General features: G+C 39.9%; 2 protein-coding genes across 3 annotated transcripts; both read left to right on the forward strand.

Moving 5' to 3' along the window:
• Positions 1–3,379: 3,379 nt before the first annotated feature.
• Positions 3,380–7,715, forward strand: LOC106111080 (probable G-protein coupled receptor 52). Of its 2 annotated transcripts, XM_013293049.1 has the most exons (3): positions 3,380–3,554; positions 3,938–4,194; positions 5,708–7,715. In XM_013293049.1, the coding sequence occupies exons 1-3, from the start codon at positions 3,380–3,382 to the stop codon at positions 6,299–6,301; spliced, it is 1,026 nt and encodes a 341-aa protein (XP_013148503.1). In that variant the 3' UTR covers positions 6,302–7,715. The 2 variants fall into 2 exon arrangements, with proteins under 2 accessions (XP_013148503.1, XP_013148504.1); XM_013293050.1 differs by lacking the exon at positions 3,380–3,554 and having other exon boundaries at positions 3,912–4,182.
• A 2,798-nt stretch (positions 7,716–10,513) lies between these two features.
• On the forward strand, positions 10,514–12,794 carry LOC106111253 (collagenase-like). Its single transcript, XM_013293279.1, has 5 exons — positions 10,514–11,049; positions 11,264–11,531; positions 11,791–11,889; positions 12,011–12,204; positions 12,502–12,794. The coding sequence occupies exons 1-5, from the start codon at positions 10,837–10,839 to the stop codon at positions 12,604–12,606; spliced, it is 879 nt and encodes a 292-aa protein (XP_013148733.1). The 5' UTR covers positions 10,514–10,836; the 3' UTR covers positions 12,607–12,794.
• Positions 12,795–17,457: the final 4,663 nt, after the last annotated feature.

A 17,457-nucleotide genomic window follows, 5' to 3' on the forward strand; every position in this document is an offset into this window, starting at 1 on the left:
CCTGGCCCGCTACCGCACGCGCCAGCAGCCCGCAGACCAGTCGCGTCTCTCCTAGCCCTGGTCCTTCCTCGCCAATTTTCTTGACAATAATTTGAATAGCGGTGTCTGTCTATGGTACTCTCTACTCCCCCCAGACCACGACCCGTGACCACGTTGCTCAGTATTAGATCATCGTAGCAATCGAATTATCTAGTAAAATTATTTTGTAATATAGTCCCACCCTCAACATTTTCCTTGATTGGTGTATTTTTGAAAGTTGTCAACTATAAATAAAAAAAATTACATTCAAATTGGCTTTAATTTGCCCATTGCCTAGTCCGTGCGCCCGCCAAAATTGTGACCAATTTCCAGATTTATGATGCGGCACCTAATCATTCCTGTTACTGAATTTATCTTACTCGTAATTTTCATGTAACTGCATTAATGAAAACGAACGGAGCTGCATGTTTTATACATTATATATGAAAATAGGAAAACGCATCATCAGTGATGGCAGGGATCATACAATTCCAGCACTAACACTAACCACTGCGCCAAGGACGTGGAATCCTGTAATGTAGAGTTAGTTGTCAAAATGATTACTTTACAATACGTGTCATGTAACTAATAATGAAGTAACGACTACACCTGGAGAGATGGGGAGTCTGGCAGGTGTTGGTGTTGGGTGGGCGCCTTGCGCTCTCCGCCTCGAGATCAACAACTCACTATACGTCCCCACTGTGGGACTCGAAGCCTACCTTAATTTAGCAGTGACTAAGCCTTAGGCAATAAGAAAATGATCCTAATTTTGAAAGAAGTTTTAACGTTAACAAAAAAGTTTGTGCAGCCTATCAGTGTTACCAAGATCTGTATGATAGCAAGAAGAAAGAAGCGAAGCAAACTAGAATTGATAGTTTCTTTAAACCATAAGGTTAATTTGTTATTTCTTATTAACTACATAATTTCATAAGAGCATATAATTATTTTAAGAACTTTTTTTTGATAATAAAGTATCCTTCGTTATAAATGCAGTTTTTTTTATTATTTTGAATCCATGTAGAAGCGAACCCTTGTATTTTATATGAAAAATATGTCTCGACTTACGTCGTTTCGATTTACGTTGCGTATTTCGAGAACCTAACATGCCGTAAGTACGAGAACTGCCTGTACTCGATTAATAACTCTGACTTCCCAAAAGAAGGAGGTACTACAATTCGTCCGTATGTTTTTTTTATGTGTTACGGCATAACTCCGCCGCTAGTGAACCGATTTTGTAACTAATTCTTTTTTTTTATTCTAAAGGTAATGCTTGCAGGTGGGTCCCATTTTTTTGATTGATTTTTGGAGTCAAAGACTACGACGTAGTTAAATAGTTTACCTCAAAATCGCGTGACGAAATTTAGGGTCATTTTTGCTTTCTTTACTTCCGTAGCCTAAATTATAAAACTTACATAAAAATCATGTTTCGAAGAATTGTAGCCCTTTAAATTTTCTAAATAAAAGTCCGCGATAGCATATATCTATCTATTAAGGTTGTCGCACAATAACCACTTTTTTAATTAAAATATCGCTCGAAATCTATACCTCACTTTCAACGCTATTACTCGTGTTCGATATGAACCCTTATCCAAATAAATGTGTCGATCATCAAGAGAATTTAATGTAGATTATAAATCCCCTTGGAACTATATAATTCCGATCAATAGTTTAGGAGATATCATATAATAAATAGCAAATAACGAGTCGCAGAAAAAAATACCAACTTGTAACAAAGTTTCCTTTCTTGGCTTACGTAGCCTAAACTATAAGACCTACATAAAAATGATGTATGAAAGAATTGTAGCTCATTCTACTAAAAGTAACGAAATAATTCCTTGAAAATAGTAAACCTACCTTATTGTAACTGTTATGTCTATATTGTACAATTATTATTACTTTGAAGTCGGTGTCAGTCAATGTAGATTCATTACTTAATCGTTACTATACTTTCAATAGTCAATTGTCATGGTAAAAATGTGGAAACCCTTACGTAGAAATATCACTGTATACCTTGGCTGACACCGACATCAAATTAATAATAATTGTACAATATAGACATAACAGTTACAATAAGGTATGTTTACTATTTTCAAGGAATTATTTCGTTAATTTTTAGTGTACTGTTTTTTTGAGAATATTTTTTTTTAGTGTGTTTTGTTTTGTTTTTAGTGTATTTTGTTTTCAAGGAATTATTTCGTTACGTTTTAGTGTATTGTTTTTTAGTTTATGCGGTTAGTGGCAGCCCCCTCCTGTTTCTCCTCAACCTGTCAATTTATTTACCTCTGGTTCTACTTAATTACTATTTTGTTAGCAACCCCGGCCAATAGTTGTTCTTAGTGCGCATGTCGTCGATTTCAGTATACGGTATCGATTGCTTTGGCTAGTATTCGGGCAGCGGGCGGCCCGCGGCTGGTGGCGGGCGGCGCGGGGTTGCGAGTTCCGAGCTCGGCGGCTGCCCTTGCCCTTGACTGCTAAACCCGCCGTCGCCGCCGCTGCCGCCGCCTCTGCCGCCGCCGCCGCGCAGGCGCGTCTCCAACGCTGCGCCGAGCTCTGCACGCGGCTCGCCGTTCTAATAGTCGTCCTCTTTTACCGCACACCGAATGCGTACTGTGCATTGTAGTAACCAAGAAAGAATTTAACTATATTCAGCCTATACATAAAAGACGGCTTTTTTGACATGATAATGTTGTAAGTAGAATGTAGTTATTATAAAAAAAAATCGGTTTTGTGCAAGTTCAAAATAGCAGCGGCGGACGTTATTTGCCATAGGTAACATAAACATAGAGCGGGGCGGGGGCGGAGAGAGGGCGTCCCATTTTTGTGTCGCTGGTGAATCAAATCTGGAATATTGCTATGAGCGATGCAAGTGATATTTAAATAAGCGAAGTTAAGCAATTATACTTAATTGTATGTAAAGATTAAGGCAGTACAAAACTAGGTCGTAAAACCGGTCGCGATTATTTTATTATTTTTCCTTGAAGAGAATCAATGGGCATCGCCCTAAGGTGCCAGTGAGGTGCCAGTGAGGTGCCAAGGAATTGCCAGTGAGGCGCCAGTGTGGTCGTAGTAAAGGGCCAGTGAGGCATTTACAGGTAAGTTGTTAAATACGTATCGTTTAGCATTGGCGTGATATCGAACACACAGAGGATATCACAGTCAGGGCACTCTTAATCCGCGGGTCGGGGGGTGAAGGCCGCAAACTTATTGATTGTTGTGAATTTCAGTAGTATATTTGTGCGGCTAATATCAGAAAAGACTTCGCCGATTCTGGTATAGTTTTCAATGAACAAATTTAGCATTACTTTAAATATTAAATTCTGTCAAGAGTGAAGGAAATCTCGGCGGAGCGGGCCGCGCGACGATGCCGGCGCGGCTGGGCGGCGCGGGCGCGGGCGCCGCGAACGCTGACGTGAGCGTGGCGGACTCACCGCTAGCTTCGCTGGAGTCGCTGACGCAGGCCGCCGTCATCGCCGTCGTGGGCATCGCCATCGTCATCTCCAACTTGCTCATCATAGCTGCCTTCCTCAACTTCAAAGGTTAGCCATATTAAATAGATAAACACAGATAACAGAGTAGATAATATTAAAGGGAGTAAATGTTTTTTACGGATATGAAGTTTTTTTTCGTTTTTAAATCTTTATTTCCAAAATGTTACAATATAGTTAAATAACATATTCCAGCTTCCAGCCAAACCATGTAAGTGGTTTATAGGCATCACACCTTTTACATATATAAACAGAATAGAATGCATAACTATAAGTGTATAGACAAAAAAGTATGAATACCAAATAAAATAAAATACAAGACGTAGTCGTACAACAATTAACAAAAGATCTATGAGAGTTTATCTCAATGACTATTGGTGTTAACAGTTTGGTGTTGTGCAAGTAAATGGTTGTAAAAATGAGCGGGGGCGCAGGGCTGGCGCACGAGGTGATCAACTACTACCTGCTGTCGCTGGCGGTGGCGGACCTGCTGTGCGGGCTGCTGGTGGTGCCGCTGTCGGTGCACGCGGCCGCCGCGGGCCGCTGGGTGTTCGGCGGGCTTGTGTGTCGGTTGGCCGGCTACCTCGAGGTCACGCTCTGGTCCGTCTCCGTCTACACCTTCATGTGGATATCTGTGGACCGCTACCTAGCGGTCCGGAAACCGCTCCGATATGAGACGGTTAGTTTGACGGTAGCTATCTTTTTTATACATTTTTACTTAGAATATGGCCTTCCCTGCGTCTCCTCGACTGCCGCAGTTATCTGGTTCTTAAGAGGTTAATACGTTTCTGTCGATTACATTAGAGGCCTAGATTATCAACAACGCCATTCCATCCAGACACATATCATTGAGAACCAGAATACTCAGTACATTAGAGGTGTTAAGACTGAGCACTCACAATCTGGGTTTTAAGGTTTTTCGCGCATTGCTCCACTCCCAGTCCACCCGGCGCGGTACCGCCGCGACGCGCCGCCGATTCAGCGAAAACGATATTTGTATTCTTAACAGCGATATGTCATTCTCGCTTCACCGTAAGCAACATTTTTAGTACAGTAAACTAAACAGGCGGGATTGTGTGTGCCTAGCCTGAAGACGCGTTCAGATGTGGCTAATAGGCCAGGTGTGAACGCACACAAATGTTTTATGTCGCCTCCGCTCGTGTATGACTCAGGACGTAACGAACTTTGCCTATTTAAGACATGTTACTCAGCCATTCAATGTAATAAGAAAGGTAAAATAATGATTGCGGAATTGGCGATGACGCAATAATAACATCGCATGCGGGACATTTTGATTCTTTTCTGGAAATTACAACAACATATCAACTTTCTAAACATACTTCGAAAGCCAACCTAATGTAAATCCAAACACATATTTTTAGTTAATGATACACTGAGCAGCGGCGACACAAAACTTATAGTTCTAAAGCAAACAAATACACCATTGTAACATATAGTGGAATATTTGTTGAGCAAAATCATTACATTCTGTAGAAAACATATAGTGGTCGCCGATAATTCGACAAGCAGCCGGCATCGCGCCCGGCCACCGCTGCCGCCGCCGCCGCTGCCGCCGCCGCGGCGTGTTGTCTTTACTCTTGTGATTGTTACTTTAAAGAAATATAAATTAATTTTTCATGGGTCTTCCTAACCATTAATGTTTTTCTATTGAGCATTCCTTTTGCTTGTAGCGTTTGGAATCTTACACATTATGGTACATGAATATTATTCTATAACATTAGATGTCTAACGTTGTTGAAGAGATATAGTTTCTTTTGTCAACTTAATCTCTATAATATGAATGTTATTTAACCATCGTAACTAATAAGTTTCTGATAGTTTTTTCACGTTGTACATAACATGCATCGCATGAATCAGATAGGCGTTTGCATTACCTGTATACCTATAAGTATACAAACAAATGTACTTAATTACAATAATTAACTACTATCATTAGAATGTACATTCCTAAAGTACCTTCGCATGCTTCTAATCGTGTGTTTACAAATCAAAATTATAAAATCGGTTCACTTTGGAAACTATTAAAATTTGACAATTGGCGAAACGAATTAAAGTGACAAAAAACAGACGATATCGTATAGAGGTAGAGCATAGTTTGCACGAGGTATTAGTCCTGCGGGAACACCAACCTCCCCCCTCCCCCTCTCGCCCCCGATGCAGGCCTCACACACCCTTTGCGGCAGGTACAAACGCGCACGCGCAGCCAATGCTGGATGGTGTTCACGTGGATCTCGGCCGCCATGCTGTGCTGCCCGCCGCTGCTCGGCTACAAGAAGGAGGCCAACTACGACGCGCGCACCTTCATCTGCATGCTGGATTGGGCGTCGACGTACGCGTACACCGCGACGCTGGGCATCCTCGTGCTGGGGCCCAGCCTCATCTCCATCGTGTACAACTACTTCTACATCTTCTCAATGCGGCGCAAGCTTAACAGCGGCGCGCCCATCCACGACAAAGAGTACGCGACAGCGCTGGCGGAGAACCTCGCCAACCCCAGCCACTGCATGAGCTTCCTGCTGGTCGTCACCTTCTGGCTCTCCTGGATCCCCTACTTTGGCCTTCAGATTTACGAGTACTTTACAGCTCCGGTGGTTAAAGTGCCCATGTTGCATTTTGGTGTGGTCTGGTTGGGGATTCTCAACTCGTTTTGGAAAATCGTTATATTGATAACGTTCAGCCCGCAGTTCAGACTGGCGCTCAGGATCCTGTGCCTGACGTGCTGCCGTGCCAAAGGCCGGCTACAGGCCGAGCTCGTCGGGATGGACAACGACGACTAAAACCGCCTCTCTGTTGCTACATTTTGTGTCGGCTTCGGTCCAGTTGTCGAGTCCGCCGCTGATATGCCGAAGCCGGCACAACCGTTTTTCTTGCCCACTTTTGCAGAGGTATGGCGGGTTTGCTGGCCGCTAGTCGTGTCACACAAACGATGACATTAGATAAATGTTGTAGCAAAACATACTCGTATTCCACTTAATAGTTATGCAATGTAGGTTAACCGTAGCTTTTTATTTATTTTGAAGATAGACGAGGACTTTAGCATTTTATACAAAGTACTAGGCAATTTTACTTCGAACGCGGAATCCACAACGTCACCGACATGACACGTACGTATAAAATGTTTCATCAGTCTGCAAAATATATCAAAACACGCGCACGTGTACAAAATATTTGAAAATGGTTTTATGAATATTGCGATAAACAAAGCGAGTGGTTGTGGCAGTAAATGAACCTAATACTCGTACTCGTATATACGAGTACAAGTCGATACTATAACCAATTCACTTTTCGGACTTCAACCGTAACTAATACTAGTTGGTAAATATTAAAGGCTTTCTTTTTGTTTATGCTTTGACAGTATGATTTACATAAAAATGTTACGAAATTACATGTTTTATTTAATTTTACTAGTAAGTAATGATTAGACCGAATAGTTACGTCGATAGATCGTTCGATCGTCGTTCGTTTGTGACGAACACAATGTTTCTGTAAATGTTGCAATAATAATTCATATCATTTACAGTATCGTAGCTGTAAGTTTTGCCTTTTATTGTATGTGTTAACTACCTTAAGTATATGTTATTTACATAATTCGTAAGTAGCGATAGGCAACACTGGATTGGAAGCATTTCATTTGCTGCGCGTACATTGCTGCTGCGTTTGGCTGCGGGTACAGTCACATTCGTTGGCGGTGTTCTACCTCTACCATAAGGCTACCTGTTAGCAGTAAACCTCGAACGGAAGTAACTGTACATTTGTAATTTTATTGTTTGAACGCACATCTATAGTACTAGTATGTGCGTGTGTGTATTGTGCGGCGCTGCGCCCCATGCCTCTCTTAATTCAAAAATCAATTTGCTTTGTAAGTATGTAATACTTTATCTTTCATCGTCATTAGATCAGTATACTACACTACCCACTGAACTGAGGGGCTTGGAGCCAAACTAAGTTAGGAGTGAATTTGTCTTAAGTTTTTTAAGTTTAAAATTACGCTCGACACCCCATTGTTATAACGACAACATTATTATCTATGTAATTGGAATTGAAAACAATATTATTGTAAAGTAACGACGACGCACTTTGTAATATACGAGTATGCTATAGCAATAACCGATATCTTGTCTCTTTTAGATAGTATTCATAGAGACTATATATTTTTTATGCCTAATTATTGTTAGTTGTAGAAATTGTACATTAAGCAATACCATTTCAATTTATATACAAAATTGTTTACTCGTTTACCTAACTGTTCTATAACTTTAAATGATTTAGTATTATGCATGTGTCTTTACAAAGGAACTATTCTATGTATATGTATATGTATATGTATATGTATATGTATATGTATATGTATATGTATATGTATATGTATATGTATATGTATATGTATATGTATATGTAGTATAACAGACTATTAGATATTGATAATTCCAACTGTTTAATTTAATAATACATAATTTTAAAATCGGACTCGTGATTAATTTCAATATTTACACCTTCCCTATTACCCTCGACAACTAGTTTTCTTGAAGCCTATTATTTTATTAGTAAGATAGACTCGAAACAAATAATTCGATGAATCGCAGAGAGCTGGTTCCCATGTCACTCTGCGCTGTCGCTACAATATCAAACATATCATGTTACTTGCTTTTGCCCTCCACTTCGTCCGCTCGGAATGTAAAAAAGAACTGTTAGATAGCCTACGTAACGTACCCAATCATTTAATCGAGATCCGTTGGGCCGTTCCGATATACCTTCTAATAAACATCCATCCGTTTATCTTAACCAGTAAGAAGTAAGATATGTAAGTGTTCTTGTCGAACAAAGAAATTCAAATCTAAAGTTCAGTTTAACCGGTTTGAACAAACGCCTGGCGGCACATAAACACAAACTCGCTACGAACAAAAATGTCTCTTCTACACAAGCATATATACGTACGGTGTCGTAAGCACACGCACCTGTTATGGTGTTCCGACGTGCACTCAATAAGTTGAACTCATTCGAGTATAGCGAATTATGAGCACATGTGAATGTAATTTAACGTGAAATGATGACGAGCGCACGCGGACGGCAAACTGACCCGATGTGCGCTTGTGGCGAGGTGAGCAGAAGCGAACGCCGTCTGTGATGATTCTATGTCAACTGTTTATGTACGATTCTCGCGTGCGTTATCATTTTAGAAAGTGTTTATTAGTTAGGAAAAACATATACTGTGCGGTTTTAACACCGCACAATATGTCTAATATCATTTGTATTTTTCTATTGTTACACTATTTATTTATTAATACCTATTCTGACTGTCGGAGGACCTCAAACTGACACTGCGTTAAAAAATACTTGTGGCAGATTGATCACTCTACGGCGTCCAATTTATAAAAATAGCTTTTTGAAATCTATTTAGTGGTTTTTAAAAATAAAGACTAATTTATAATTTACAAGTATTAAACTATTTTGAAACATTTTAAAAGATAAATAAAACAAGCGCCTTAAAACAATGATATTCCTAAAAATATAAAATGGCTTTTAAAAAGTATCAGCTGATTGCTGTATTAAGAACATTGCGTACATTTGAAAACACAACATAGTCACAATATATTATTCATCATATGCGACTACTTCGTCAAGTCTTAGAAAAGTACAATGAATACCAACACACATACTACATAGCCTTCGTCGACTACAGTAAAGCATTTGATTCTTTGTTTAGATTCTTTGAATAGAAAGGCGAAACATTCCGAGTGGGAAAAGGTGTCAGACAAGGAGATCCCTTATCTCCAAAATTGTTTTCAGCGGTCCTAGAATCTGTCTTTAGATGTCTCAATTGAAGTACCCTCGGAATAAATGTGAACGGCGTTCCTTTGACGCATTTACGGTTCGCAGACGATAAAAGTAGTTCTGTTTTCTGAGACGTCAAAAAACTCTAAAATGTTAAATGAGCTAGGAACTGAAAGTGAAAAAGTTGGCCTAATGTTAAATCCTTAGAAGACTAAAATAATGACAAATGGGATGGAAAATTCAATAAAATTAGAGAATAGCGAAATTGAATACACTGACGAATACATTTACCTGGGTCAGTTAATGACACAAAATGATTCTATGCGCAAAGAAATTGACCTCTAACCCAAAATTAACAAATAAATTAACAACATGCCAGCATGCAATGGAAAAGAGTATGCTGCATATAAAAAAAGTCAGATATAATAAAGAACCGCACCATCAGAAAAAAGATGACAGACATAGCACACAAGATTAGGAGGCTCAAATGGGGATGGGCAGGACACACAGTAAAAGGACCAGACAAATAGGATAAAATCCTAACTCAGTGGTATCCCAGGGACGGAATAAGAAAAAGAGGTAGACCGCTTAAAAGATGGGTTGATGACATCAAACGTGTGGCAGGAGTGACGTGGGCCAGATTAGCGCGAGAAAGGCATGAGTGGAAAAGTTTGGAGGAGGCCTTTGCCGAAAGGCAAATAGATCTGCAGGAATTCAGCAAAAAAACAAATATTAGTAGTATTAATTTATGTTTAACTTTATTTAACTTTTAATTTTCTATTTTATATTTAAAACTGTAGTCTGGTAAACTTTTAATTTAATTATCTTTACTTTTTGTAACTTGGATGCAGAACTGAAATAAAGGCTATTTTTTATTTCTTATTTTACGAGTACTTACCTACTAGTTATCTACCGCAGGTCAGAGCGGCTGCCTTTGACAAACTTTCTAGTTCGATACAGCGTGTATGAGTACACAAGAGTATGCCCCTCATGTTGGGTTTGCATTGCGAGTTATTTAACAAATTGGTAATACCGTACACAGGCAGTTCCTTCTCTTAGAAACAACTGGCAGTACAATATGAATGCATCCAAACAAATGTCGCCTTCACGCTCGCGTTCTCACTGCGCACTCGAATCTCAACTTAACATGATACAAGTTTTGCAAATGTTGCTGTGCTGTCGTTCGCACTGATGTGTGACATGGTAAAAGTAAGTGAATAGTATATACATATCATAGTTTTTCAAAAAGAGATTAGACTAGACTCGACTCTAGAGACTAGACTCATTGCCACCTCCTAGAGTAAAAAAAAATATGTTAATCTTTTATAGTCAAAAACAATGTATGTTCAAGTATATTTATATGTATATCACGAGGTGAAATATTCTGTAGGTCGTTAATTACACAATTTATCTTTGACCTAATTACTTTGAAGGATGGATTACCTAACGACATCTAGATAAATTGGTAACCGATTTCATAACATCCTGGATATAAATATGATTAGATATTGAGTTTCCATAAAAAGTGATCGAGGACTGTATGAAAGCTAGTTTGCCGGTAACCATGAAGTTCTTAATATTACTTTGTCTGCTTGCTGCAGTAGTGGCTGAAGAATCTATACAAGTAGATTATCACCGCAGCATTGGCATTCCTTTAGCCGAGGCAATCAGACGAACAGAGACCGCGTTAGACTTCGACGGCGGCAGAATTGTCGGCGGCTCGCCGGCCACGCTCGGCGCGTACCCGCATCTTGTGAGTTGTGTCTACCGAGTATCAAAGCGAAATTAGCACTACTTGACAGTTAAATAAACGTATCAGGTGTATCAGGTGATCTTCAGCACAATTTTCTTATTAGGTTATTGACGATTTTATAAAAAATGAGAAATTATGATGATGACAATCTAGTTAAGTACTCGTAGTTACAAACAGTTCAATATTAATATAGCGATTAACAAACTTTGTACAGGGTGGTCTACTCATAGCTTTATCGTCCGGCGGCACATCGGTTTGTGGATCATCGTTACTGTCCAACACCCGATTGGTGACCGCGGCGCATTGTTGGTTCGACGGCCGCAACCAAGCTAGGCAGTTCACAGTCGTACTGGGCTCCACCAGATTGTTCTCCGGCGGCACGAGGGTCGCTACTAGTAACGTTCGAACCCACGAGAGCTACCGGCCTGCCACCTTGCACAACGATGTAGCCATCATCGTGATTAACAGAGTCGACTTTAATAGTAAGTCAATTTTACAATTTATTTTCATAAGCTTTATAGACAATAATAATCTCCATTGTGAATTTTTTAATGCAACAAAATACGCGTGTATCAAATCACATTTTGCCAAGGGTTCATTTACTACTGTATTAGCTATTCTATTTGATTTATGAAATGATAATCTGTCGCAACGCAGGTAGTTTTCACATATTCACATCAGTAGACGATCCATGGTCTTATGTTTTACGATCTTATTTCAATAATTCTTCTCTATCGTCAGACCACATTGCACCAGTGTCTTTGCCCGCGGCGTCTCAAATCAACAATAATTTCGTGGGCACGTTCGCGCAGGCCGCCGGCTTTGGGAAGACGAGTGACTGTAAGTATCATTGAGCGGTATTGACTTTTTTAAACTAATTACTAGTTATACGTTACTAGCAATACGGTAGCAAAGTAATAACAGAAAAAAAATGATGTTTGACAACCGTCGTATTTCCCAGCCGCGGGGATCACACAAGGCCAGGTGCTTAGCCACGCGTCGCTGCAGGTGATCACAAACGCGGCGTGCCAGCGCACGTACGGATCCGGCACGGTGATCGCCTCCACGCTCTGCACCAGCGGGGCGGGCAGCAGCACCTGCAGCGGGGACTCCGGCGGCCCGCTCACTGTCAACGACGCCGGACGACGTCTCCTGGTATGCTCCTATACATACACTTTACCGTACTGTCGGTGTCCAATTAGTATATGTAGCGTATCCTGGATCTTGGATTGATTCTCCTGCTACTCGCAGGTTCACAAGGTACTAATACACGAAGATGGTGGAAGAACTCTGTATATCGTAATCACTATCACATGACATAAATATTACTTATGTCTTTCCCGCGGGGTAGACATCGAGCTCGCTTTCTTTCACTTCGACTACCCAGTTGTGAGCAGGAAACGTAGGAATCTGTCATGTACGAGTAGATATAATGTTAGCCTCACTGTGCAGATCGGTGTGGTGTCGTTCGGGTCGAGCCGCGGCTGCCAGGTGGGCCTGCCTGCGGGCTTCGCTCGTGTCACTTCCTTCGCCAGCTGGATCCAAGCTCGTCTGTAGACAGCAACCTACAACCTGCCTACTCTTATTGGTCATTAATTGATCAGTGTCACTTTTGTAATCGTTTATCGAATAAATCTTTGTACTGTTTGATAAGATTTTTCATTGTGTGTAATACAAATATAGTACTGTTTTATCTGTGACTAGCTGTTCCCGAGCGACCTCATCCACATAGAATTATAAAAATTTCATTTTATTGTTCATATTTGCCAAATTATCAATTACAAATGTCAAAAGGACGATGACAACTTTGCTTCCTTGATGTTGGTAGCAACTTATGGCCTCTTTCTCACATTAAGATTTTTACCCAAAATATTTACCCCTATGTTTAATGGCGTTAAATTATATAGCGTTAAATATATAAATATAAAGCGCGACGCAAGTTTAGGGCTGTGTTTGGATTGAAATAAAACTGTATATAAATGATAGCTCACTTCCGTGTATTGTGATTTTTACAATTTTTTTTTTAAGAAAGTTTAAACAACATGTTATAACTGTTGAAAAAACGTCATCGCGCCGGCCAATAGGATGTCCGTTGATATTCGTGAATTTGGATGCGAATGATACGTAGACAGGCTGTTTATTAAAAAAAAAATAATTATTCAAAAATATGCCTCCATCTTAGGCAACAAGGAAGTGTGTGTTTACGCTTTATTATAATAGTATAGATATCCAGATTTCGGGAAGATGATGTATTTGGGTCTCTGATAACGAAAATCGCATTTTTTTTGTCTGCGTGTCTGTCTGTCCGCAAGCCACGCTTGTCCCGGGTAATATCTGAAACGGCTGGGATATTTTAGGATACCTCTTATTTATATTAAAAACGTTAAAATAGCGACAGTTAGCTAACATTGAAAAGTTTTTTTTTTACTTATGCTACGGTACATCGATGATTTTTCCCATACAAACACGGATTTTTTATAGTGCCACAAGGCTCTTGTGGCACCTTGTTGACATTGACAGGATGGCGTCTCTGAGCATTTAGAGTTACCAGCAAGGTAATATGTCCGGCATAAAAGGGAAATTCTTCCCTTTTGAAAACGAAAACGCAAATTGTAAAGGAAGTACTTGTACCTTACAATGTAACTAGGAAATGCCCCAGACTTCGTTTGTAGGTTAGAAGGCTCAATAGTTAAAGAATCTTTGTAGCAAACTTTTAGCAATGCAGCATGCTTGAGACAGTTAGGGAAGAAATAGTCTTAACATAATAGAAATAGTCTTACTTAGCGCTCATCTATAGAATAATAGAAATCTTAATGATTCTTGTGTACAATCAACGCAAAGTACAACTATGTGGTATGGTTTGACTGTGCGTTTTAAAATTATCAGAAAATTCGTTTTTGATACATTACTGAGTATTACGTAAGTAAATATGAAATTTATGTCAAGAGGCCGTACTTCCAGGTGCACAAAACACGTTACAATAAAGGGCCGGTCATTGCAATTTTAAGTCAATTAGTATATAATAATTTTTTTAAATTACAAATCTAAAAATATGCGTCGCCTTGAGAGTTAAGGAAATTCTTGATTAACAAATGGTAACAAATTCTGATTGCAACAGACACAAGACGATTCACATTTTCAAATGTAATTACTGGATCCCCTACTTCTTCTCAGCTATGAAAAATATCTCTCATTTAAAAAAAAAAACTCTCTTGCACTACTTTTAAACACTTTCAATACTTTATTTCATGGAATAACATAAAAAAGCCACACAAAGTGCGTAAAGTAATGACGCGAAGTGAACTGACCAGCTATGTCACTATTACCCTGACATTAAATCTAATTTCTCATTTCATAAAATTTGCCGGCTGCCAAAAGAATCTTGTAGGACAATACACGAAGTAAACGGCCGGGTAAAAATTTTGATTGGCAATACTGGTGTCAGCCACATTTTGTCATTTGCATTTTGTGTAATGTAATGGCGTCTGTCTAGTTCGCAACGGTGTACTGCTTACTTTTTATTTCATTGTATTATTTTTTATTTGTTTAGTCGTGGAGTCAAATTTTATTTTGTTGTAAAACATGTAAATAATAATGTTAATTATTCAGTGGCTCTGTGAAGTGTTCTTAGACAATCATAACTGTTACCTACACCGAGTAGAAAAATCGTGCAAAGTAACGTTTCGTGCAGGATGCATATAATGTTCGTTTAATTCGTGGCATATTATGAGGTACTATCATGACTTGTGTTTGTCACATATGGGCTGATTTGTACCTATAGACATTAGTGTAACTTTGAACTATTGTGCTGCCGCGTGTGCCTTTGTATGCCATTAATGTCTTCAGTGATTCGTTGTTTTGGGAATATTTTAGCGACGCCTGAAAGGTATAGTATGACGGCTTGATAGATTTCATGGTGTCAAAGTAGTTTTAACTATAACTTAAAAGGGAATATCACTGATTTATTTACTTAAAAATGTCACGCTACCCACAATACATTTATCAATAGTCGTTAAGATTGTTCAGTACTTAATTATTACAGTAATTAATAATTCGGTGCAAATCCTTGTACTGAAAGAGAGAAAGTAAAAATTCTAGAGAGCAAATAGTCACCTGACATGGCTATAATAGTAAAATAAATGCTGCCTGTTGACATGAGTTATAGCTTTAAAGCTTATGTGTGGCCTATCTTTAATAAATATGGCAGAGGTGTAAAGAAAAAGATTTTTTCTTTTGAAACCTTAATATTACGCTGCACTCTCCCTTTGTTTCCTTATCCGAACAGGGTCGGAGGTTAACATGTTCAACATGTGCCCTCAGACACAAACACTTGGGATGAGATGTGGGAATGTCGCCATGTCTCGCCTGTCTGTGTGCATGTGGTGGCGCTCCAGTTGGCCACTCTAAAATGTTTTTCCTTCAACAATTACATTTCAATGAAAGTATTACTTAATTTGCAAAATCATCAAACTAAATGTAATAAAAATTTGTAGAAATAACACTTTTAGGAAATAACGATTTTAGGTCAGAAAAATTCTGTAACATAAATAAAATTTTCCCATTAACAGATGGTTTGATGAGATAGTTGTTGGTAGCTGTGTGGGCGGGGCGCCCACCGCCTTCGCCCTCGCCCTGGCCTCGCCCCGGCCAGGCCAACCCTCGGTCATCAAACTCCAACACAAGTGCACAAGGTACCACTTGATATCAATCTATTTTGAACCCATGCATCCACTTAGCATTGTTGAGGACTAAAACCAAAGACATAAGAAATATATAGACTAGGCATAGTGAACATACATATTTCTACAGTACTTTTTCTGAAAGGTACTATATCAGTTGTCAAGTTCAGTATGCCACCTGGTGTTTGTGTATTGACATGTAATAAAACATTTTACAAAATTGTAATAAGCTTTTGTTATAAAATTAACTAACCAATTTTACAAAATGAAATGTAAACATTATAATAATGTTTTATGACACCTGTCGGTAAATATTCTAAATACAATTAATTTTATTGACATGTGGTTTTGAGGATGTAACAATAGATAGCATTAATGAGATTATGTGAAAAATGCTTTAAGTCAAGTGGCAACTATTCCCCCTCTATATATTGTTATTTTGGTGGGGTCTTAGGAATGAAGAGAAATTTTGATTTTGTGCGGGCCATCACCATAATACCTGAAAACAAGTGGCAGCAACTGAGCTTTGTCACCTTCCCTACTATGAGGTGACAACCCACTCTGTCGCTGATGACTAGATGATTAAAATTTTTATATTTGGGTAAATTCCTAATGTCGTTCTAATTATCTATACATAGTCTTAACCAATTTATTATACATAATTTATATTCACATATTAACTTCGACAGCACTAAAAAAAAAAAACTAATAAAAAGTTAAAGTATTTGGTTCCGAAATTATTCTTAATTAAATTATAAAGCAACCTTTCATGAATTTAATAAAGGAAAAACGTCGATGTGACTTCAAAGCACATTTTATATGGCCTTTTTATTACTTTCAGAGCATGGTTGAGCGTGCAGACGACCTGGAAAACAGCCGTAAAGTTTTGCAAAATCGACTTACAAGCCTAGCTTATGACGACCTCCATCTCGATCCTGTTTCAAAAGAATCGTTTGTAAAACATTTACAGGTTGAATTTCCCAGAGAAAAAGTGCCACTCGTATTGACACCGTTGTTGTATCCGGAAGACACCCGAAGTCCCTTGATGACGATGAGCTCGGCCGAGGCCATGGCTGCCGCCCTGCGCGACGCTCCGCTCTCCGAGGTCATCAAGGAGATCGGTTACAGTTTTACCGTGACCCTTGAGGACTGCAAGAACAACATGCTGAACTTCGGCGGGCGGGAGCCCACCGCCACGGACGTCGCTCGGATCATCTGCACGATGGTGCGCTACCACGCCGCGGCCGCCGACGCGCCGCAGGTGCAGACGCCGGGCAACTTCTGGAGGAACCGCGACGGCCAGCGCGACTGCGCCTCGGCCGCGCCGCGCGCCGACAGCTGGGACGCTGACGTCTTCGTGCTCGCGCTCAAAGACCTCGCTTCTAATTTAAACTGGAAAGAAGTCATTTTGCAACTCGACCAACCGGAATTCGTCGTTCCTGACAGACAGGGCTTGAGTCTCTTGTTCTCGATCTTGCGCTCGGGTCTGCAGAGTGCAGGTTATCCCTCCAATGTATTCCCAGTAGAATACCTGTGCCGGAGATGGACCAACCTCGAAGGTCAGATGAGTTTGATAAGTAATATGTTAAAACACCCCGACGTATTCAGCCTCGCCGACTACCCCTTCCACCCGGTGTCCGTGGACGCGCTGAAGGCGCCGCCCGAGGCCGACAACAAGGAGGTGGCGACTTGGCGCTGCCTGTACCTGGTGGAGCTGCTGCTGCACGCC

This window comes from Papilio polytes, unplaced genomic scaffold, assembly GCF_000836215.1.
Source record: "Papilio polytes unplaced genomic scaffold, Ppol_1.0 DF824180.1, whole genome shotgun sequence".
Classification (NCBI taxonomy): domain Eukaryota; kingdom Metazoa; phylum Arthropoda; class Insecta; order Lepidoptera; family Papilionidae; genus Papilio; species Papilio polytes.